The sequence below is a fragment of the Lissotriton vulgaris genome, chromosome 5 (genome assembly GCF_964263255.1).
Source record: "Lissotriton vulgaris chromosome 5, aLisVul1.2, whole genome shotgun sequence".
NCBI lineage: Eukaryota > Metazoa > Chordata > Amphibia > Caudata > Salamandridae > Lissotriton > Lissotriton vulgaris.
Genome location: NC_141693.1, coordinates 136255465 through 136279938, shown reverse-complemented (window position 1 = coordinate 136279938; position 24474 = coordinate 136255465). Strand labels below are relative to the sequence as shown.

The 24474-nt window shown below is 45.7% G+C and overlaps 1 protein-coding gene across 2 annotated transcripts in view; it reads right to left on the bottom strand.

The window, feature by feature from the left end:
• The window catches only part of SARDH (sarcosine dehydrogenase), an 850014-nt gene that overhangs the window by 754855 nt on the left and 70685 nt on the right, over positions 1-24474 (bottom strand). For both annotated transcript variants that reach the window (XM_086921071.1, XM_086921072.1), the window contains exon 5: positions 12427-12550. In XM_086921071.1, coding sequence (XP_086777197.1) covers positions 12427-12550 — 124 coding nt within the window. The remainder of the gene's footprint in view (positions 1-12426; positions 12551-24474) is intronic.

The following is a 24474-nucleotide window of genomic DNA, read 5'->3' as shown; positions in this document are numbered from 1 at the left end:
TTTGCCAGTTTAACAAAAAAACGTATCAAGAGTTAAAAAACTCAGAGGCCCGCAGAAAAAAAACCATCAGATTCTTACACTCGTCATTTCTGTAATTCGTAATTCATCTATATAGAAATCACTGAACACTTATGGTAGACAATAGAACTACTTGGCCTTCAGCAAACATTGCTGCATGAACTCTTACTACGGACAGCGGGAGGGGGGGCAGGAGGGGGCACACGGACAGCGGGAGGGGGCGGGTTAACGGGCACACGGACAGCGGGAGGGGGGGCGGGAACGGGACAAAGCTGAAATGATACTCTAATGACAAAACAGCAACTGAACGCCGCATCATGAAAGTGCCAGCCCAGTTAGGCAGTTATTGCATTGTAATCGTTTGATATGCCTCACCGCGGTTTTCCTTTGGGTAAAGAGCTGTTTCTATTTAGTGGCACAAGATTGGACCCTTCTGGTCAAAGCTAAAGATATCAGGGCAAAGGTGACTGCAAAAGACAAAATACAGTGTCATACCAGCATCCACTCTTAAGGATCCTTTCTCCTTTTAGTCACCCATACTTTTTTGAAACATTATTTTAATTAGCATTTTAATAAAACCCGTACAGCGGCAAACATGGTTTTTATCACATACCATTACAAGAGAGGGAAAACAAAAGTCCTGCCCTCTCCCCCTCCTCAGCTCTCCCGCTAGTACCTCTAATACATACCATATGTTCCGCACAGTCACCGGCTCCGCCTGAAGTCCCTTCACCCCTGCCTGCTGCAGCCATGGAGACACTTTGGGTGAAAAGAGCAGCGTGGAGGGAGTGATTCACAGCTTAGGAGCAAACTAATATACAAAACAAGACTCCTTTGCACCTGCGCGAGTGGCTGCCTGAGCCGCTTAGCTAATTGTTGTGTCTTTAAAGGCCCGAAGATCTGGAAAAGGCCTGGGAAGTTCTCGAAGTATGGTGGGCAGATGTAAATATCTTCTCCACCCTGACAGACAACAGACCGCCTGACATATTCTAAATGAGGCCCTAAGACATGTCTCACATGTTCCCTTAAGTTTTTCACAAAAGTTCTGGGGCAGAATGCAAGGAAAGAGATGGCAGAAGAGTTAAAAAAAAAGGGATAAATCCACTGAAAAAGTAATTCCATAGCAATACTTTTGAAAAACAAAAGAAGAACTCTTAAAATAGGAAACTGTCAAAAATAAAATAAGGGAAACAAAAATGTTGAAACTGCTTTCGAAATGCGATATTCTTGCAGCGGCCAGAAACGGGTGACTAGAGCACATGCAGCATGGGAACACTTTGGAGAAGGAGTGAGGTCGTGCTGGAAAGGGACATGTCTAAAAGAATAGTTCCAGGTGATTATGTGGAAGGTAGCATGCTGTAAGCTCCATTCTTTAGAAACAGAACCCAACTCAAAACACGTTACAGTTTCCACAGTGTAATCACTTCGAAACTGTAATTGTATTAAAAATGTCAGTCTATGAGACGTCACTGTTTGGTGTACTTTGTAATCTAAACCTATGTAGTTCACTCTTTCTGAACTGAAGCATGTTTTAGGTTCTTATTCTTCCCTCTGCCACTTTAGCAATGTTGGGAAAAGCAGGAGAGGTGAAGGCTTTCAGTTGAGCAAACTGCATGACTAGTGCGCCAATTTATTTATTTTTATCTGTGCACCGGATAAGACACACTTGTGGCTTCAAATCACATTTCCGGGAACACGGTACATGTTTATCATTCACGTAGAGCTAATCGGAGACATCTGAAAACAGTGTGCTGTGTCATCAGGGATGGGCATGTCGCCTGCTCCTCTCAACAAATCTATTTTACAGATCCAGCAAGGTTCTACTTTATTTATCTACTTGTGTGTTCATGCTGATGCCGCTAGACTTAAGTTTTCGAACAGAAATAGTTCCTCACTGCAAAAGTATTGTGTCATTTATCATAGGGTGACCAGATTCTCAAAACAAAAAACGGGGACAGGTCATAGACGTAGAAGTAGGACTACGATTTGCAGTAACCATTGACATAAAAGTAGGATTATTGGACAGCTGTCATAGACATAGAAAAGGGACAAAAACGACAGCTCCCTCCACAGACCGAGACGAAGCATTACAGACAACAAATCTGAGGTCTTTTATTGGCAACCCTCTCGTTTACACAGCAGCATTAGTACTTCTTATTACATTTACACTTTTAAGGACTACAGCATATATTTGCCAAAAATCAATAAAACATGACAGGCTAGCAAATGCCAGTGCAAAGAGAGCATGCGCGCGCATGCATAACCTGAACAATGAAAAACAGGGACATTTCTGTGTTTACCTGGGACACTGGCTGAAAACGGGGACATTTGAGTCACTTGGAGAAAAGTGTCGGGGGACGGGGACACTTCTCCAAAAACGGGGACCGTCCTGGGAAAACGGGGACGTCTGGTCACCCTAATTTATCATTATATTTACTGACAACAAGATCGCACAATGAGTTAAACAACTACGGCTGAGATCAGCTGTCCTCTGCAGATCATTAGCTTTAATCTTGACATGATCAACTCATCCTTTCATCTTTCCGAGGTCGGCAACATAAATATCCTGATAACGAGAAGAGTTCTCTGCGGAGATGCAACCGGAATTTCCCATACTGGCCACTATCAATGTACAGGATTCCTGCAGAATTCCCGATTCTGACACAAGGGGGTTCGACTCAGACAAAGTAGATGTTTTCCACCGGCTCACACCAGGCGTAAACATCGGCAAGTTGTCTCATGTGGGGCGAGTGTGGCGACAGAAGTGAACATTGGCTGGCAGGACTAGTGCTCTCCCCCGGCGCCTTGGCTGGGGGTCAAGTGGAGCTCACAATGGCATTCCTTAAAGCAATTTTGCCATCTGGAATCCATGATACATAACATAGTGTCCATTGTTCCCACATCTGGAAAATCTGGATTCAGAAACACAGGCCCACATACAATTTGCGATCGTAATTCCATACAGGAATTCCACACCACACAACGTGTACCGAGGGCCTACATTGGATAATCGTAATACCTGTTATTTGCATAGCTCGTAAATGAGACGTGCGTTACGAAGCTCTGAAAAAACACAAGCCACCTTATTAATTATGTATTTGAGCCTGAAAAACGACTAGAGTGAGGCAACATGCCTTAAACACTGAGTAAAGCAGCGACACTAAACTGAGTTACTCACATTAAATCGAACCACGATAGGACGGCAGCTCTCACTGACGTTACTAGCCTCACTGTGACTTCTTAGTCATCGTCCCATCACTCCAGGGCCCGCGCCGCCCAGGGCGCCAGTGCTCGCTGTGGGGGAGGAGGGGGGGGTGTTGGAGTGTTGGTTCGGGCACGACTAAACCCACTTCCAACTCCGGCCCAGGGCTATGGGGCACCGGAGAAATATGATGGCAGGCTCATTAGATAGTGACAACCCCATCTCATTTGCACTGAACCGTAAAGCAGCCTGGGTGTGCAACAGCTGCATGGCATTTACTGCCCTGAAACGAAAGAGAATCAGGGAGGCCGTCCTGCGGAGATCCTCGAGGCGCTAGGGAGTGAAAAAACAACGGGAAGGCAGCATAGCGGCGTTGCCTAGCCTCACACCTTTGCTGTGCAGCCTGTCCCTATTTAGCTCGGGATGTAGTAATGAAGCAGTGCTCTGAGCGCATGATGTGTAATACCGTGACTGCGAGCGATCGCACTGACTTCACCCACCATGGTCAATGCTGCGCCGCATAGCCCGTCCCCTCGTCAGACGCCGCCACCCTGGGGAGGGGGGAGGCTAGGGAGGGAAGCAGCCCTGGATGCTGACATTAACCCTTTGATTTGATGCGGGTAGGCGGGCCCTATGCGGGTAAACGTCCCTTACGGTATGCACCCTTTGCGATTACGTCGTCTTAATACCCCGCTTGTCATGCACCCCACTTCATGCAAGTCTGTTATGTACCCACCTAAAATTAATATTGTATTATAAAAACTGCCACCACATTTACGGGAGCGCGGGGGGGGGAGGGGTGAGAGTGAATTAGTTTCTTTAACCGCTTCACAGTTAAAGGGGCAGCTCAGCCTCAGGGACACAGAAAACGTTGCGCACCCGTTCAAAGCGTGGCCCGAGCAGGAAGGAAGCTGGTGCCTTCAATGCCGGAGCAGATTCGGGGGCGTTCCCGAGAAGAGGCTTTCGGCTGACGTCGCCAAAAGCCAAAAATTCTCGGGAACGCCCCCGAATCTGGTCCGAGATTGACGGACGGAGCCCTCTCCCAATGGCTAGCCTCCATTTATGGAGCTAGCCAATGAGAGGAAAGGGCGTATTCCCGACCCCACACACACACATCAAAAGGTTTTTTGGCGCATGCGTACTGAAGTACGCATCGCCAGTCAAAACCTAAAAAGGACATACAACTATTACCAGGTAAGTTATAAAGGACTGACCTCATTCTAGCCTGGGTATTACATAGTCACAGTAGGTAGTAGTGGTTTTGTTGACCACACCTCTTAAATTAAGTACAATATATTGTCAGGCCAATTCATATAGAACCTTTCTTGCCCACGCTAATACTAATACCATAATATCAAGAAAATTGTAGCTCATACAGGCTACATAATATCTCCCTTATACTGCTTAACATAACACAATAACCACACCTCAGTGGTCATCACACACAACATCGAAACACTTCCGACATCGGATCAAAAACAAAGACTACAGCCTTTCAACGAAAAACCCTACATGGCGGAGCATGCTGCCCATGTATGCAGGTGCTTAAGTGCTGATGGGTGTTAAACCTGGCTTTTTCAGTGGGTTTACCCCTAAGGTAGGCCAAAGGTAGCCCTGTGGTCTGGGTGCAGCGCATGTGAAAGGTAGGACATATACTGATGTGTGCGACATGTCCTGATATATAGTGTATTTCGTTTTTCACTATGACAAGGACATTTTTCACATAGGATATAATGGGAGTATATTGCTAACATTTTATAAGTATAACTTACCATTGGGACAAGATGGAGAAATAGAGTTTAGTATGCCTGAACTCAGAATAGAAAAATGCATCTTTTAGTAAAGATGATTTTTATATTGTGTGTTTGAAAATACCACTTTTAGAAAGCAGGTACTTTCTTGCTTCGCCATCCTGTGTGCCTCTGCTGGGTTGTGGATTGGCTGTCTAGCTTTGGAGTTACAGGGGTTGGGGATGTGCATTCTCTCAGATGGCCACAAGGAGGGTTGAGTTGTGTCCTGCCTTCCCTGCATGACTCAGAGCTGATTTGAATAGCCTTGGGCTGCATTCAGTGTAGTGGGAGGAGATTTCCTGGCACTTGAATGGGCCTGGTCCATTTACACAATGCTGTCTCCACCTACTGCTAGGAAGCTGGATCAGAGAGAACAGAACTTGTTTGGACTGAGCAGAGAGCCGCTCTGCCACAGAGAACAAAAGGAAAATGCTGTATAAATATTGGGACCCAGACCCCAGAACTTTAGATTACTTTTGGACTCAAGAGAAAACTCTACCAAGGAGAAGAGCTGGGAATGCTGAAGGAGAAGTACTGCCCCTTTGCTGTGTAGTTTCTTGGGTTGGCCTGCAGTGGCTGTTTCTGCCAAGGCTGTTTTTGCTGTGTATCCTGCTTGAAGATCTCCAAGGGCTTGAAGTAGAGCTTGCCTCCTGTTCTGAAGTCTCAGGAAGGCAAAAACTTCACCACCAACCCCCCAGAATTCCCTTGCTGGGAGTTCTGACCTGCCAGGTGGTGCCTGCTCCAATTCTGGGCTTCTGGAGGTTGTTCCTGTGACTGGGAGCTGGGAAAAACTGTAAGAACCAAAGAAAAATGAAGCATTGTGGTTCTCTCACCCATTTCCACGCATCTCCGCTCTGCAGCTGAAGAAACCGATGCAGCGGCGGTTGTGTGGCTGCAAGAACCGACGCACCGTGGGATTGTGGCTGGAGATATTGATGCTGTGCCCGTGTGTCACCACCACATCGAGAATGGTTGCATCCAGTATCTACATGCATCGCGCTGGGGCACCAAGTCTGCAACTACACCAAGGTCGCAGTTAGTAAACACCTTCACGTACAGTAAGAAAACAACGCATCACCTCCTCTCCAGTAAGGAACCGACGCTCCACCTCCCCTGTGCGGAAGTAAGGAACCGACGCATCACATCCCTGGAGCACCGAACCGACGCATCACCTTATCTGCAGCTGTTTTTTGCTTATGATTTTGACGCATCCAAGGTACTTTGCGTTGAAAGTGTCGCAGCCATAGTTTACTATGGATAGAACTGTTTTTACCTTTTAAAAGTAATATTTGGATAACTGTATGTTGGATTTTTGCCATTTTGGTCTTGTTTGGTCTAGACCACGGGTACCGATAGTGCGGCTTGCGGGCCGCCAGCGGCCTGGCAAGCCTTCCTTGGCGGCCCACAGACCTTGCAGACATCGTACCTGTGTTTTTTTTCTTTTTAAAGAGTGTCAAAAAACACCGCCGGTTGCAGCAGCGCGGACTCAGAGACTCTGCTCTATGGGGGCCGGGTGATTTCAGTGATAGAATGGAGATGCAGGGGCGCTAAGAAGAGGTGAAATACAACAAAGCCTCATTAACAAGTAAATGGTCTTTTAAAGACCTGTGAAGTACTCGGGTACAGCTATGTGTGTGCCCGGGAAGCTGTCTCAGTCGGGCTGCCACACACACGGGGTGAGGTGACAAAGGACAGAGGGGTGTGAGAGCCGGGTGAGGTGACGGAGGGCAGCAGGGAGTGAGAGTCAGGTGAGGAATGCATTTAGAGCCTGTGATGTGATGTTTCCCGCCAGCCTGTAGGCAGAGGGTTAAGGCAAGGCCAGGGAGCTCAGGCCTGTTCTCCGCTCTAACAGCACAGCGCACAAATGGTCACCAATAGGTTAGCACTATATACAATTGATGCATGCATACCTACACGGACGCGTGACTGGCACCAAAGGGGGGGGGGGCTTTGATCTGACAGCTCGGGGTGAGAGTCAGAATTAAAGCCAGCGACAGATGTGACCCCATGCCCAGTGGTGGGACAAAAACCCCGCGAAGCAGCAAGTTCAGAGAGAAAACTAGCTGGCTTTTACATTACACAGGGAGAGGTGGGGGGCTGTCCCTGGGCTGGTGACGGGGATGTGTAGACACAGTACTTGTGCACTGCTCAAGGCACAGAAACAGATAGAGACAGAAACAGACAGAGACAGATAGAGATAGAGAGAGACAGAGAGACAGGGACAGACTGAAAGATAGAGCCAGAGCCAGATAGAGGCAGAGAGAGAGAGAGAGACAGAGAGAGAGAGAGAGAGAGAGAGAGAGAGAGAGAGAGAGAGAGAGATGTGTGTGTGTATGCCGGGTCTGGTGGCTCAGTGGACGAAGTCGTCCGCTGCAGGGGCCTGTGTTCAACCTCATGGTCACAGTTTTTTTTGCTATAGCCCGCCCTCTCCCCCACTGACCCTGCCCCCACCGGTGCGGCTCTCGGCCACAAACCACACTGTAAATTTGGCCCCGGAGAGAATGTTTGTGAGTACTCAAGGTCTAGACAAAGATTACCTATTTTGCTAAACTGGTGTGGTATCTTTTTGTAGTGTTTTCACTGTGTTACTGAATACATTCACAAATGCTTTACACACTGCCTCTGAGATACGCTTGTCTGCTCGTGCCAAGCTACCAAGGGGGTGGGCAGGGGTTGTCAATCAATCAATCAATCTAATTTGTAAAGCGTGCTACTCACCCGCTGGGGTCTCAAGGCGCTGGGGGGAGGGGGGTCGCTACTGCTCGAACAGCCAGGTCTTGAGTTGTTTCCTGAAGGAGAGATGGTCCAGGGTCAGCCGTAGGTGGGTGGGGAGGGAGTTCCATGTCTTGGCCGCCAGGCAGGAGAAGGATCTTCCCCCGGCGGTGGATTTGCGAATACGTGGGACAGAGGCGAGGGCGAGGCTGGCGGATCGGAGCTGGCGGGTGGGTGTGTAGAATGTGAGGCGGCTGTTGAGGTATTTCGGGCCCATGTCGTGGAGAGCCTTGTGTGCGTGGGTGAGGAGTCTGAACGTGATCCTTTTGCTGACTGGGAGCCAGTGCAGGTCTTTCAGATGGGCAGAGATGTGGCTGTGGCGAGGGATGTCCAGGATGAGTCGTGCAAAAGCGTTCTGTATGCGCTGGAGTCTTTTCTGGAGTTTGGCTGTGGTTCCAGCGTAGAGGGTGTTCCGGTAGTCCAGACGGGTTGTCTAGGAGTGTAACTCCCTTACCCAGACTAGAAGCAAGGGTCCCTACTTGGACAAAGGTGAAACCATTGCAAACGAGAGACCCCCATTTCTAGCAATGGGTGAGGCAGTGTGCTTTTCAGCAGTTCAGGTCCTCTGTACTTATGTAGATAATGGGATTTTGATGTACCCCACACAGTGCATTAGATGTCACTGGTCACTCTCATACTAGTGATAGCATCATACACAGTTTCATCCTCATTCCCAGAAGCAAACTAGGGATAATCTTAAACCTGGACTACATGTTTTCTTTCACTCTCTCTATTTTTGTCTCTCTCTTTCTCTCCCACATTGTAGTTATTCAGTATGGTTGCCACGAAAATCATTTTAGTGGGCTTGCTTTCGAAAATTCAAATGTAGATGGAAAATGCTCATCTCAAACCACTCCATGGAAAAGAAAAATATTTTCAATGGGATTTTAAAACAGCTTTACTTTATTTATACAGTTTTTATAAGGTGCTAACAATCTCCTAGTTCATTGCACAGCGCTTATAACAATGTCAAGTTTTATGGATTGGGGCATTCTGGTTTCACTCTTCCCTATGTGCAAATATAGGTTTATTTTCTCCATTGCCATTTTCTTTTATTGTTTGTCTCCATGTTCTCTGCTAGGAAGTTGATCCCAGCACTTGCTGCCATTTGTGTACAAAGAAAAGGATTCCCTAGCCTTGCCCCTCGTCTCTAAATTAGGCCTGGGAGGTGTGCTCCATTCTTGGAGTTTGAGGGGTTTTCTGCACTTCGCACTCCGCGGAGCTCGCGGAGTGCAGAGAACTCCTCTTCGCGATGTGCAGCAGAGTTTTTTTCCACGTTCGCGATCGCGAATGGTAAGTTCGCAAGCTGCCACTTGGGTAGAATTTCTACCTGAGCAGCAAGAGTGCCAGCACTAACTGCAGTTCGCACTGCACTCCACCACTCATGGAACTTTGCGGAGTTCTGCGTAGCAAAACTCTGCAAACTACACCCAGGCGTGCTCTAAATCTGTATTCATTTTGCGCATTCTACATCTAAGTGGACTCTAACTCAGTGAAGAAAAAAAGTCATACATTTGCTCGCATACCACCTGCCTGTTTTAAGGATTTAGCTTCCGCCACAGCAACAAGTAGTTTAAACCATTCAAGCACCTGGATAGGCGGGGTCGGAATAGTGGGTGATATCTACTGCTCTCCGTAAATGCCATTGCCTAGAAGCGAGGTATTTACCAGGTGTGATAAATTCCTCCTATTGTGAGTTCCAGCACTTGAAAGGCAGAATAACATGCCGATTCAATAGTTACAGCAGTGGAGTCCAGTCTAGAAGGCCTCCTCCCACTCGATAAATTATACCAGGCTTTACCCGCCAAAATCTATCACGGACAATAGTCGGGGGGTTGATAAGCATTGCCCAACTCAGTCTTTTGATCACACAAACTCATTCCTGCACAGAAATCATAATTTCATCTCATAATAAGTGTGTACATGTTTTGGCAGAGCATTTCAAAATTTCCTTAATTTATCCAGCAGGGACTTGTCCACTATGGCGGAGGAGAATCATTCAACCCCACCCACCTCCCCCCACCCCCCCACTGCAAAGAAAATAAAAATAGTCAGATTGCATGCGTGGTCCATGGGTGGGGATGGGTTCCCAAGGGTGGGGGGCTATCCGGTATCGTTCCAGGCATTAGGGTGAGGCCCTATGATAAGTACTTCGGCTTTGTCCATGTTAAGTTTTCGGCAGCTGTTCTTCATCCATCTGGCGACTGCTTTCATTCCTTCTTGAAAGTTGTGTTTGGCGATGTTGGGTTCCTTGGAAAGGGAGAGGATGAGTGGAGTGTGGTCTGCGTACGGTACAATGTTGAGACCGTGTGATCTGGCGATGGATGCGAGCAGGGCCATGTAGACGTTGAACATGGTGGGGCTGATGGAGGATCCTTTTGGGGGGGGGATTCCGCAGGTGGTTGGTGAGGGATACGATAGGAAGGGAGGGAGTCTGACTCGCTGCATTCTGCCTAAGAAGAATGAGCGGATACAGTCGAGGGCTTTGTTCCTTTCACATTCCAGTAACATTAGCTCACTTTGGTGCCCTCGCATACGATCACCTCAAGATCACTCTTTTGTGCCTGATCAATTATGAAAGTTACAGTGAGCAAAAAAAGATCCTGCATGAGACAATCCATAAGAGAGTAGGACAATCTTGCATGTTACTAAAAAACTGCTTCTCCAGCTTTACATATTCTAAAACACTGTGTGCATGCCCAGAAGGTAGAATGTTTAACTAGGGGCTGCAAGAGTTCAAAATCAAGTGGCCTGCACAGCAACGTCTGTGCTTGTAAGAGGGCATATTGTCCAACTACTTTGCTCCGAGTACACAATTTCCATGTATATACAGCTGTGCTAGTCAAGGGGTGAGCAGGCATGATCCTGACTGAGCAAGCTTTGCAAAGCAGGCACTAACTAATCAGAAAAGCTTTTCATTGTGCAAGAAGGACTTGGGCTTCCATTTTAGCTAGAAACAGGCAGCTAATAATTGTAAGTATTTGCAATGTATAGCCCTCTGTTGTTTTGTAGCTAGATTTTTGCTCTCTAAATCCACATACGCACAAGCAGTAACACTCAAAAAGTTATTGAAAAATAACTCACTAATGCTACTGTAATAGGTACTATTAAGATTTCTTCCCCTTTTTGTTTAAATTCTTTTTTTATGGAAAGCATCAAGACAGATCAGGATTGAATACAGTCAACTTTTCACAATCTCTGTTATCTACCTACATATTTCTTCCCTCAGGTTGCAAACAATTATTGTCAGAGGCCTACAAATATGGAAAAAATGAAGTACATTAAAAAAAAATATGGATGGAATGCTTGAATATATCTCACCCTTTGGTAATTACTTGGGACACATCCCAGTCTATTAATATTTTGCCCATCATGCCACCTCTGCTACCTCAGTTTGGACTCAGGCATATGCAAAATGGTCTTCATCTTGGTCCAGTAGGACCAGTCTAGTTGGTATGAGCCAGGCAGGGCCTCGCTGAGCTAGAACACAAGCAATCAAAAACAAATTTCGTCCTGATTGGGGCTTGGCAGTCAGGTGTAGCTTGGCTCCAGAGGCACAACGAGAATGGAACATATTCCTGGGCATACCGGTCGCACACAGGGTGCTGCACCAAAACACACAAAAAAGAGATGGATGGAATACTTCAATTAATCAATGGCACTGGTAATTATTCAAATGCAAAAACCACAGTTGATGGACAGAATGCAGAACAATGTCATACATTCACCCCAGTACAGAGATCTGGGCCTAAATCCATCGTTTATTTGCACTCCACACCACCCCAGTTCAGACATGGCCATATGCAAATCAGTCTGACCCTGTGCCTCATGGGAACAGTCCAGCCCGAACTGCCAAGCCATGCCTTCCCTGGACCGGAAACAAGCTTCCGGCACTGGTAATTATTCAAGCTGCACCCCAGTTCGGTGTTATTTTGCATACCTTAAATCTCAGTTTGGAGTCAGCCATATGCAAATCAATCTTGACCCTTGTCCAGTAGGAATGGTCCAGTTCAAAATGCCAGGACACGTCCTGCCTGAACCAGAAGAGAAGCAACCCAATCAGTCCATCAATCACTTTTTGTGGATTAGCTTAACAATGCAGCTGTTGTCAGACAATTATGTGAGAATCACCATCACCAGTAGAGGGGTTTTGGCTCCACCTTTATGTTAGGAGCCAGGAGTTCATTGATAGAAGTTGTGTGCAGCCACAAAAAAATGTGCATTCCCATGCTATTTACTTGTAATGCTACGCATTACCAGAACACTCCTTTAAAGTCAGACCTATTAGAAGTACCAATGCTTGTTTGTATTTTTTTTAATGAATGTTTTGTATAAGCAATTAAACAAAAGTATTAAGGAAAGAACCAAGGTCAGGACATCACTGCCCTCTTTTGTCTTTAGGCACAATAAGCAACCACAGAAGGTGGGGTGTTCAATCTGTTGTATCCTTTGTAAAAGGCTTTAGGGGTTTCTGTGTTCTCTGAAAAGCAATAATTGCTTAAGGAACAAAACGTGCAAAACACACCAGAAAGAGTTTGGAAAAAACACAAGGATTTCATAAAAAAAAAAATATATATATATATATATATATATATATATATATATATATATATATCAGAATGGACTTGGCGTGCCAGATCTTACCCGCACAGTTCACCACACAGGGAGTCTGGATAGTTCCATGCTCCGTCTCCACTGCTGCCACCCGCTTCACACCCAGGTCATCCGTCCGCACCTGCACACCAGTGACTGGGCAGTTCTCAATGACCTGCAGAAGCAAATACATCTATAATCATAGTGATGCAAGAGAACACAGTGGAATTTAGCAAACACTTTGCAGAACTTTATTTGCTGGAACCAAGATACTACTGGAAGGGAAGCCCATAGCAAATCACCAACATTGAAAGAAACACAAATATCTCCAGTGCCCTCATTCTTCCAAATAGAAAGCTACTGGAGCATCATCTTGAAATATGGTCCTTTTTGGTTAATTCTTGGCAACTTATATGAACCCACAACAATAGGAATACGAAAGGTACATCACAACACATGTAGATATTCTTTACAAACTTGGATAGGATTTAGATTCTTGTGCCGCATACTACAGCACAACAAAGAAATTAATCCACACCTTCGGCAAGTTTTCAGACAGCCACAAACAGTTCCTGGAAGTGTCACCTACCCAAGGTGATAAATTGCAAAAACAGTGAACGAACTCTATTCAAATCAGTCATCTAGACTATGCAGCGTACAGAACATGGTTTCCATATACACTATCGAAAGACATTAAAGTGCACTAACATGGTCTGTGCTGCGTAAGTGATTTTTTGCCCTCATAGTTGAGAACTTTCATTCAGTGGTTCAGGGCATTGTCCTCACCCACATAGATAGGGGAGCGGCTATACACAATCCTTATTTGGCTCTCTAAATGAGCATGTGCTGTGAAGAGGTGCCTCCAACTTGTCCACTAACTTTGCTGTGGCGAGGAGGTAATCTAGGTTTGCTTCAATCTTCATCCCTTTACATTTTTTACATCTCAGTTTGAACAAGCCGGTTTACCTGGTCCTAACCTCTCTTTAGGTGGATGGACATGTTCTATTGAGAGAAAGAAGTCAGTATGTTATAATTCTGAGTTTCAAGTGTTCCACTTCATCACAGATTTATTGGGTAACGTCATCCACCTTCAGGCAGGAGCCTTACCAATGTATTTTTTTTGTTTTGTTCAGGATTTTCTAAAGTGCTTTTCATCAAAGTCCTGTATATTAATTGACGAGACGGTACAAAATAGAATTGTAATGATAGGACCGCAAGACAATAAAAGGAGAAACAAAGCCAATAAGATTTAGGTGGGAATTTAAAACATTATCTAACTCTTGCCTTGTCCTTAAACAGCATAGTTTTGTTCTTAATATAATACGGCTTCTGCCATTTTATTTAATTGATGTAGTTATCCTCCCAGCAGAGAGCCTCTGGGTAGCAGAGTACTTTACAGAGTTCATATTGGTTTATTCTTTCAGGATGTCTTTGACTTATAGTGAATGTAATTACACTATACATTACTCAGTGTTCCGCCTAAGTAAAGTTAATGTTTAGAAAAATATATATATGGTTGCAAGGAGACATGCAGTGTTAATGGAAAATTTTTCTTCTTTGCTATATCAAGATGTTATTGACTATATAATCTATAAAAATACACACATACACACACACACACACACACACACACAACTAAAGCTACTGGCAGTCACCAGTAGGTAGTTATAGTTAGGACAAACCTTTCCCATAGATGAAGTGTTTTTTTGTTTTGCCAATAACTTTGGCACAGTTTGACGAAACTTTACGAAATGTTCAAAACTTGTTACCCGCTCACTTCAGCTGCAGTTTAGAAAATTTCAGGGTGATTTAACAAGGGGGGGGGAGATAAGGGGAGGTGTGTAGAATGCATTTTCCCCATTCTAGGTCAATGGGGATTTTGCCATATTTAGGTACGACTACAGCCGAACCGCTAAACAGAATTGCATCCAATTTGGCAGAAAGCTAGCTCTTGGGCCAGAAAGAGCCCTTTTTGTGATTTGGGTTAAACCTGTTCATTAGTTGCAGAGCTATTAAAGAAAAAAGCAAAATTGTATATCCAGGGGCGCAGATCTTTTGAGGATCCATCGCAGCACTCCATGAATCTTAGTGCCAACAGCAAGCAATGTCATGATTGGCTGGCAACAACCTGACAGGAAAGCTGTGGCTGTCATTTTATGCACCAGGGCATGATCCCGGGCCTGAAATTTTGAGTGCATAGTGATTGAAGGGGTCAGGATAGAGGTACCCTGGCCCCATGGGTCTGTTAGAGGAGTCGCAGAGTGACCCATGAGGTTCAAGAAATTGCCTAAATAGCTTTTTTCCATGTGCAGGGATCCGCTGAGCCCTTGTGGTCCCACAAGTAAAGTTGAGACAGAACCATGAATCCCGCCATAATAAAAAAAAAAAGCATACTCACAGACCCACATAGGCAGTCAGACTCACACACCCACAGAAACATTCACAAACCCACCCACTCAGACACTCATACAGCCACTCAGACATACACAGACACTCAGAGACCCACTCACAGACCCATGTAGACACTTGCAGAGCCATACACTCACATACCCATACACTCCCAAACGCATTCACAGACACACACGCACTCACAGATCCATTTATACACCCACTTATTGAAACGCACAGACCAACACACCCATTTACATACCCACACACTCATACCTATTCATAGACCCACACAGTCACACACATACTCACAGACTCACACAGACACTCACGCAGCTAGTCACAGACACTCACACAGCCAATCACAGACATTCACATACCCACTCGCACACTCTTATATCTACTCACACACCCACTCACTCACACACCCATCCCCTAAGGTATACAGTTAGGAAATAAAATTTAAAAAACATAGCAATTCACTGAAAAAAAATAAAGGTTACAGAAAGGTTACAGTTAGGCAATAGAACTAAAAAACTTTGAAAATTCATTGAAGAAACCAAAGATTAGACTGACCTTATTGTTAGGCTCAGATTTTGCATTCACAAAACCATAGAAATTCCTCAGTTATAGTTACCCGAGTTAACTATAAGTTATGTCAATGTAATGCACTGCTTTTGACCTCAAATATTACATCTCGCATGACATGGTGAGCGACATCACTGTTGACATCTCAAATGATATCACTGATGACTTAATCTGGGGAAACATATGTCGTTTATTTCACCACAAATACCACGATTACGGACAGGCGCATTCCAGCCCCCCTGGCCTTTGTCAATGTCAGTGTGTCCACGTCATTACCCATTTTATATACATAATGAAACATGGCTAGGCGGTAGCTTCACGGCATAGAAATAATTGTGCTAGCAAATGTTGTGTCAATCAATCATAATACTTGCTATGGTGGTGACCGTCTTATCCTAGTGCCTCAGAACTCTAATACAATAGGTAAATCCCATGCTGCCTGATTATCTGTATCAGATGGAAAATGCCGTTCATATCCTATTGTTAAAAAAACTATGATTATAGGTATATTCCATCAATTTATCTCCACATGATTGCTTAATCTGATACTACTGTGACTGCATTCCAAGCAATACTCACATCATTCTAAAAACTGATGTTCAGAACAGAATATTTGGCTATCTTATGTGTGAATTTATCAGCCATTTGGAGCTTGGTTGTGGGCTGTTTCTGGTGCAACACTGTCCGCTATTAATCAGACAACCAGTGATGTGTTGGCTTATCACTCTGAATGAATGACTAGCCATCATGCCCTGTAGTGGCTGTTGCCACTTGTAGGGTATCAATAATAAAATGTCAAAAATGGTCCATTGTATGGGTCTAGATTCCCTGGGAATTTCCATTCCACGGTTTGTAAGATACCTGCCTATGTGTAAAGTGAACTGGTGCAATAAAAATACACTCAAAGTGATAACTAAATTAGTGCTTAAAAGGTGTATTGCTTCCAATACTCTTTAAATATGTGTTGCCACTAGGCGTGGGCGGAAAATCCGTTCCGCTCGCGGATTTTGCGGATTTTCGGGAAATCCGCAATCCGCGAGATTTGCGAATTTCCCGCAAAATCCGCAAATCCGCGAGCAGCGGATTTTGCTCGCACTGCTCGCACTGTTCGCGTGAGTTCGCGCCCCGCGAATAAGTGCAAAATTGCAGAAATACGATTTTAGCAAAACTGAAAGTAACTACTTACCAGGTTCAAAAGTTCAGGCTCATCATTAGTAGCCATTTCCTGGAGTGCTTCCTGAGGGGCCCCTCCAGAGTTCAGTTGCCAGTTGAAACTAGTATGTGACCCTGCTCTGAACCTCAGAATAGTTACACATATGCCACAAAGGTCCTGAATTACAGCTAAGGGAGACAAGCAGGAGCCAGGCTGGAAGTTAAAATCCATTAATCAGCCCCTAATTCATTATTGTCAGTTGGGGCAGGGCAGGTGTTGTAACTAATTTTGCAACAATGAAAGCACTTAGCAAGTGCAAAAGATCACTAATCAGGGCGCACTAAGGAAGCAGGTGCCAGCTAAAAAAATATTCTGTGACACATGAATCAGCCCCAAATTAATTCAGGTCACTTGAGGCAGGGAAGGTGTGCTTTGCTTTGCCGAAAATAATGTACACTGGACAACCAGAGGGTGTGGTGATGAAACAGAGGGTGGCATGGGTGGGCCAGAGGGTGGCATGAGTAGTCAGAGAGTGGCAGTGGTGACAGAGAGTGGCAGTGATGAAGAAGAGTGTCCCAAACAGGCTGGACACGTAGAAACAACAAGTTTGCGAAACTTGCGACCCGACAGGTAAGTTCGCAATTTGCGAAAGTGTACAAAACCCTCGCGAACTGGCAGAAACACGGGCGAACACAAAAAAAAAAAAATCCGCAAATTCGCGGGAATTCGCGGATTTTGCGGATTGCGAATCCGCAAATCCGCAAAATTCGCGAACGCGAGATCCGCAAAATTCGCTCATGCTTAGTTGCCACCCTATATGCGTTCACAACTCCTCATCGGTGTTGGGTTCCCCACCGGACTCTCGTTTGCATCTCTAGGATGCATCTTGACTCTAGTTATCTCAGAGCCCTGACTCTGTCCCCTCCCCTCTCATTTTGTGGGACATGGTCAACGCATAGGAAACGCCGTAATTTACTGTTACTGCTGTGGTCTGCAGCAAAGTGTCTGGCCACTGGGTACATTCCATCCTGATTATCTATTGCCCGCACATGCTCCAGCACGCTTTTCTTTGCTGGATGCATCATGCTGCCTATACATCTCTTGCCACATGTGCACACTAGGCAATAAATGATAAAGTTAGAATTGCATTTAAGGAGTTAAATAATCTGTTTGGTATTTTCTTCTGCCTGTGACCTATTATTCCTTAAACTTACTACTTTCCTTGCACATTTTGCATCTATGACATGGGAGAAACCCAGTAATCTTGGGTGTCTCTGATCTTTCATCAGTATAATGACTATGTACCAGTAGATCCTTAAGGGATGTACTAGTTCGATGTGTGACATGTGGAGCTGCCGGTAATGTGGGACCAATAACCTGGTCCAAGTGTAGAAAATTCCAGTGTTTTCTAACTATCTGACAGACTTCCTTAAATTCTGCTGAGAAATGTATAATCAGCCTCGTCATCGATTCCCCTCCTTCCCCCCTGCTTCTTTTGAACTAGTAGACATTGTCTGTCCATAGCCTGTACCTTCATAGCTAGGGGGCTTAACACACGTCTGTCAGTACTTATGGCAAAATAAATTGCATATGTTTATAACTTTCCCCGGAGTGCAACGCCTTTTGTGCTGGAATATATATTTTACACTGGTAATAATAGATAGCTATGGTTAAGGCCAGTCATAACTTGGTGGGTAATATGGCGGCAGACATTCAATCTTTTAAGAATTGGATTACTAATACAATGAATGAATTAGCCCCGGTAATACATGTAGCGAGTAAAAAAATTAAATCTCAGGCATTCTCACCATGGTTTACTCAGGTTTTAGCTGAACATCAGTACGGTAAGCACTTACAACAAAATTGGTAGAAGTTCTTCAATTCGGAGGGTTTGCTTAGTTTTAAAAATGCCCCATAATCAATCAAATTGTTTGCGTTCTTGATAGAACAAATTCAACAAGTATTTAAGACCCTATACTCCTGATGAATGACTCGGTGGTGGTTATCCCTAATGTAAATTGTAAATTGATACTTGTATAGCGCAGTACTCACCCGCAAGGGTCTCAAGGCGCTTGTACGAATACCGCTGTGGAACCCATCCTGGCTTTCCCTGTGAGGCGTCCACTCCTGGGCACCCCCAAGGTAGAAGCCAGGCATCCTTAGCGTTGTGGGGGCAGTTGTGGAGATTAAGCAAGCTATTGCCCAGAGTTGCAGAGTGGGACTCCGTGATTGGAATAGGCACCGAGGCGAGAATTATCAGGTCCATGGAATTTTGAGCCCAAGACCCGCCGAGGTGGGGAATTGGACCCTGGTCCTGGGCTAGACCTCTGCATCAGGGTCTGCCGCCTCTGATGTCATTGACAGAAACTCTGACTGCCTTCTGTAGTTCCATGAGTTTTTGGGTCTGGTTCGGTGGTTCCGAACCCGTACAATAAAAGTCATTGGAAATAGACGATTCTGGTGTCAGCAGACCGCAAATGACGGGTGTAGTGTGTCTGGGTGTTTTCGTATGAATCGATCAATGAGAACACTCCGTATTCGAGGACTTCGTTCGAACCTTCGGGTTCCATTTTGTGTATGGCAGCCATTTTGTATGGTTGCCCTCACATAGGCCCTGACTGCAGCCAAACGAGTCCTTGAGACACGTATGCCTTAGCTGACTTCTGAGTGACCTGGCCGAACTGACTCCTTGCCCGAAGCTGACCTCGCTGAGCCAGTTCCTTGTTAAGCAGCTGGTCAGATAAAGATCAAAGAGTAGGACGTGCCCGAGTTTATGGTACACTACTCCCACCTTTCTATCTCACTTCCAATCTGTTTCTGCCTTTCCTTTATGACATAATCACTGATTTGGGTTGAGGATTTTATGATGGGTTTGTCCGGCCTGATCCGACAAGAAACCTGGAATGTGCTTGGTCATTTCTGGTGGGCTGGACAACGGAAAGTGGGATTGTCGTCATACGCTACTTTTGAAATGTCACGCTGCCATAGGTCAATTTGTATGAACTCGATGCTAATTTGAAATGTTGCCTGAGGCTTGATTTTTGGCATAAAAGACCATGCTCCGCTCATTGAATTTGTGCAGTCTCTAGCGAACCACCCGTGTGTGCTTCGTAGATCTCTGTTCCTGGTTGCAGCCAATAAACTTTGGTCTTTGACGTCATCAAGAAGTATCCCGTGTCTCTGTTTGCCAAGACAGGGGAACTCGAAGGCATCGGGGGTTCTCCCTGACGCCGCTGGGTTCTAAAACCCGGTCCTTCACTTCAGCAAAACCACTTCAGCCCAGTCACATCAGGCCAATTTGTCCCGTAAATCAGAATTGCCAAATGATCCTTGACCCAGTCATTTCTTCATGAAGTCATTGTCAAGCCTGTGAAAAATGAAATTCTGAATACATCATTATCTACTGACAGTGAATAAACCTCTGCAGAAAAAGCCCTTAGTTGATCCAACAGTTCTTTCCAATTTGTACCCCATTTCATGATTACCTGCAATGAGCAAAATTCTGGGGGGGAAAAAAAAAGAAACCGGTTAATATCTAATTATTTGCATTTTTGGTAAACGCTCATTTGCTCAAACCACGTTCCACCCAAGAATTTCCACTAAATCTGCTTTGTTAGAGGTTGCGTATACCTTTAAATTGACTCTGGTTGGAGGAAAAATGCATTGCTGATATTACTTAATTTATCCGCTGCATTTGAGACCATCTCACATATAACTTTTGCTCTATTGTATCCAAGACCATGGGATTTCTAGAATGGCTTTGTATTGGGCTAAATCATTCCTTACAGATAACAGACAAACGGTCTGGTTAGGACCAGTCTCATCCACAGAAACATCAGGAGTTCTACTGGGCTCATATTTGAGCCCTGTTCTTTACGCTGATTTCCCAGATTGCCTCCATCTTGTATGTGGATCCTATCTTTGAAAAAGGAATCCATCAGTTCAGAGATCAAATAAAAAAAAACTCCCTCACTGAAGTTATCCGGTGGATGCAATCCAATCATTTAAGGTGTAATACTGATAAAACAGATTATGCTGCTTAGCACTTCCAATCTGTTGCCCCAGTCCAACGGAGGACAAATTTGGCATGCTATCCTCCCGCTTCTGTCGAGACCATTAGGAATCTGGGAGTAAAAGTTGACGCCTTCCTGTCTTTCCGTCCACAAGCCCTTGCAGAGGGAGGGATGTGTTTTTAATTTAATAAACTCATAGAAGGCATTTTTTTTACTTTCTCCCACTGGCAGCCAGAGAGACGGTGCCCTGCACACTAATAATGTCTGTATGTTGGTTCTTCCAAACAGAATGTTCAGAAATTCCCAAATGTGTGGCATGCAGCTGCCAGACTGGTATTTAAACGCCTGAGATGCTCATCTACCTCAGCAGCGTTGAGGGCTCTACACTGGCTGCCCGTACATAAAAGGGTGCTTTTTAAAATCCTTTTATTAATTTTCAGAGCCTACAGGTCCACAGAGCTGAGATACTTATCGGCCAGATGTACTCACTACAATACAAATATGCCCTTGAGATCCTCCCATGCAAACCTCCTCAAGTCCATATCTTTTAGGCTCCAGACACAAGGTGGTAACTCTTTCTTGGTTCTATGCACCAGGGCTTGGAATAAACTCTCTCCTTTTTTAAGATTCATTGACGTTGAGGCAATATTCGAAAAGCAGTTAAAGATCCAGCTCTTTACAATTCCCGATTTGCTCTGCTACTCCCGGATTCTTTTTATTAGGTCTCGCCTACGCACACGCATGCGTTGCATAGGAAACAGACCTATAGCCATAGTTTGCCTTTTTCAGGCTAAAACGTGCACACGTTCCATTGCCTTCAATGGCAACCAGCACAAGTGTGGCTATTCCCTTGCGGGAGCGACCTCCACCATATGGTATCAATTATCGCTCCCGCAATGGAATCGCGTAGGCCCTCGTCTACTCCCCCCCCCCCCCTGCTGGCGCGAGCCTCTTGTGCGCACCTCCCCTTGTTGCCGGCAGCCTGCCTCGCTTGTTGCTTAAGATTTCCAGACATGTTTAGTTAGCAACCTACCCCGAATGTGAATAGCGGGCCCAGCTCTTTAATTAACCGCAGGTTTATTCATAGAAGCGGTTTTATTTCTTCTGTTGGAGTCACTTGAGACGTGTAAGCCTCAACACTTCCCAGTACACGCTTCTATGTCAGCGTGAACGGTATCTTGCGCTCATTTTTGTTTAGGTAGCAGACGATTGGTGATATGTGATTAGCAGGTTTGAAAACCATACAGCGACCCGTCTTTCTCCCTAAAGCGATCGTCTGTATTCGCAAACCTAGAAAGCCCTCCATTTATGATAGCGCACCACATAATGAATGGTGAAGACATCGCCACCTGGACCAAGATGCCGTGGCGCCAGGCCGCGCATCTCAAACAAGTGTTGCAGCTGTACACAGGCGCTTCTGTTCATCGCAAACAGAGCGAAGGACAGAGATGCGTCAGAAATGGATCTTCAGTGTCGACACTAAACAGATGTACATTTACTGGCAGTGGAGTGCAGTGCTGCCTTCCTGCACAGCCTGGGACCCCGGGGGTCTGGTGAAAAATGGCCGGCCAGCATCTGTGATTGATTGATTTCTTTTGGCCTTTGCGCTAAGTGCTGGTCATTACGCCCACAGAACAGCGTGGGGGCGTTAAAGGCGCAGCAGTGGGGGTGCGCGTTGTCCCCAGACTGAAGATATGCGCGTGAGCCACACAACCACGACAGAGGCCCAGGACCAGTGCTTTAAATGGGCCGGTACTCACCAGTAGTGAGTACCGGCACTTCTTATTTTTACCGATCTGAGTACCGGCACAACTCCACTGACAAGGAGAGTACCGGTACTCTTGAAGGTAAGGTCACTGATGCTAGTGCTGCTGAGCTTGAGGGTATAGTAGCGGAGCAGATCTGTATGGCATTCTAGGAGCCAAACTGCCTCCCTAGCTCTTAGCAGAGTCACTGCTGAACCATTCAGCAGCAGCTCATATACAAGGGATGCCCAGGTGTAGAAAATCCCACTGTCCTGCTGTGTTTGATAAAGCAAGGCCTGAATGGGCCTGCTCGATCAATCACATTCACACAGTCCTTGCTGTGAAGCAGGCGCGCAACATCCATTTTACTCAAAGGGCTTCAGCGCCCCCCCCCCCCCCCCCCCCTCGTGTGTGGCTTCCGCGGGCACACGCAGCCGCACGCACCAGAGCACTTCACAGGTCTTTTAAAGACCTTTTGCTTGTTAAAGAGGCTTTGTTGTTGTTTTACCCCTTCTAAGACCCCTGCAGCTCCACTCTGCCTATTGCTTAAAGTTTCAGCAAATTTTTTCTTAGCCCCCCCGAAATGTGGCTCTAGTTGCGCCTCTGCTGTGAAGTAACTCAGGAATAACCTCAATTGAAACTTTATCTATGTGCGTGGGTGTGGAGCTCAGACAGGAAGAGAATCGAGACACTTCCAGGAGGTAGTTTCAAAGAAATGCGTGGAATGCTTTTGAGTGTGCATGTCTGCTTGTGTCTGTGTGAATGTGTGTGTGCACTCTAGAATAAATAGGTATTGTGCCAAATGCAACCAAGTAAGAACAGTATGATAGTAAGAAGCTGCAAATATTTAAATACAAGGAAAGATTAACATATTTGAATTTTTAACAATTTATAGAGCGCACATTCACTATGCAGTTTCTTGGCGCTATAGGATTCCTGTGCTGTGGGGACACCGGGGACTAGAAGCTAAAAGCTTGCTGGAACAAAAAAGTTTTAAGGGCTTTGCGGAACTCAATGTAGGAGGGAGAGAATCTGACAGGGGCGGAAGAGTGTTCCAGAAGGTGGGCGCAAGGACCGGGAATTTCTGGCCTCCCGATCTTTTTTTCTTAAAACGGGGAATGACTAATAAGGATTTAGTAGAGGAGCGCAGGTCTCTAGAAGGGCTGTAGCTGGTGATGGCAGAGTTGATGAAAGCAGGAGCAGTGCCCGCCCGGGCTTGAAAAGTGAGGCAACCGAGTTTGAAAAGGGCCCGCTGTTTGAAGGGGAGCCAGTGGAGGGCAGTGAGAAGGGGTGAGGAGTGATGATATTAAGATAGTCCATGTACCAGGCGAGCTGCCTGGTTCTGCACCAGCTGAAGGCGTTGGAGTGCATAGGCGGGGGCACCATTATAGATAATGTTCCCATAATCGATCTTGGATAAGACCATGGCCATTACAATCAATTTGAGTGCAGAGGGAGAGAAGATCCGGGATACTTTCCTAATGATGCGCAGGGTAAAAAAGCAAGAAGAAACAACAGAACTGATGTGGGTGTGAAGTGTCAAATGATGATTAAGTGTGATGCCAAGGGTCTTAACTGAATGAGAGGGAGTGGGAGGTGGGCCAAGAGAGGGGGGCCAAAATGAGGGAGACCAGGGGTTGCCACTGCCTCCAGTCAAAATCAGCTCTTTTTTATCCGGGTTAAGTTTGAGATGGTTTGCATTCATCCAGTCCCGGATAAACAGCATGACGGACTGGAAGCTAGTGATGCTTGGTAAAGGGGAGGAAAAATTAAAAATGAGTTGGAGGTCATCAGCATAGTTATAGACTGTGACCTCCAATTGTTGCAGTGCAAAAATAAGAGGAAAAATGTAAAGGTTAAATAAAAGGGGAGAGAGGGAGGAGCCCTGAGGGACACCACATTTCACCCTGCGGGGCGGGGCCGAGAGTTCAGCAAGGTGAACCGCCTGAGTGCGATCGTCCAGGAAGGAGCCTATCCAGGTCAGTACCTGTCCCCCTATGCCCGCCGCCTTGACACGGGACAAAAGGATGGAATGGTTCACTGTGTCAAAAGCGGCGGACAGATCCAGGAGGACCAGGGCCTGAGGGGTGTTGGTATCGAGTCCCTCCCTGAGTTGGTTCATGACCGAAATAACCACCTTCTCAGTAGAGTGGCGGGGTCGGAAGCCCGCCTGGCAGGGTGCAAGGTAGTTACTGTCCTCTATAAAGGAGCT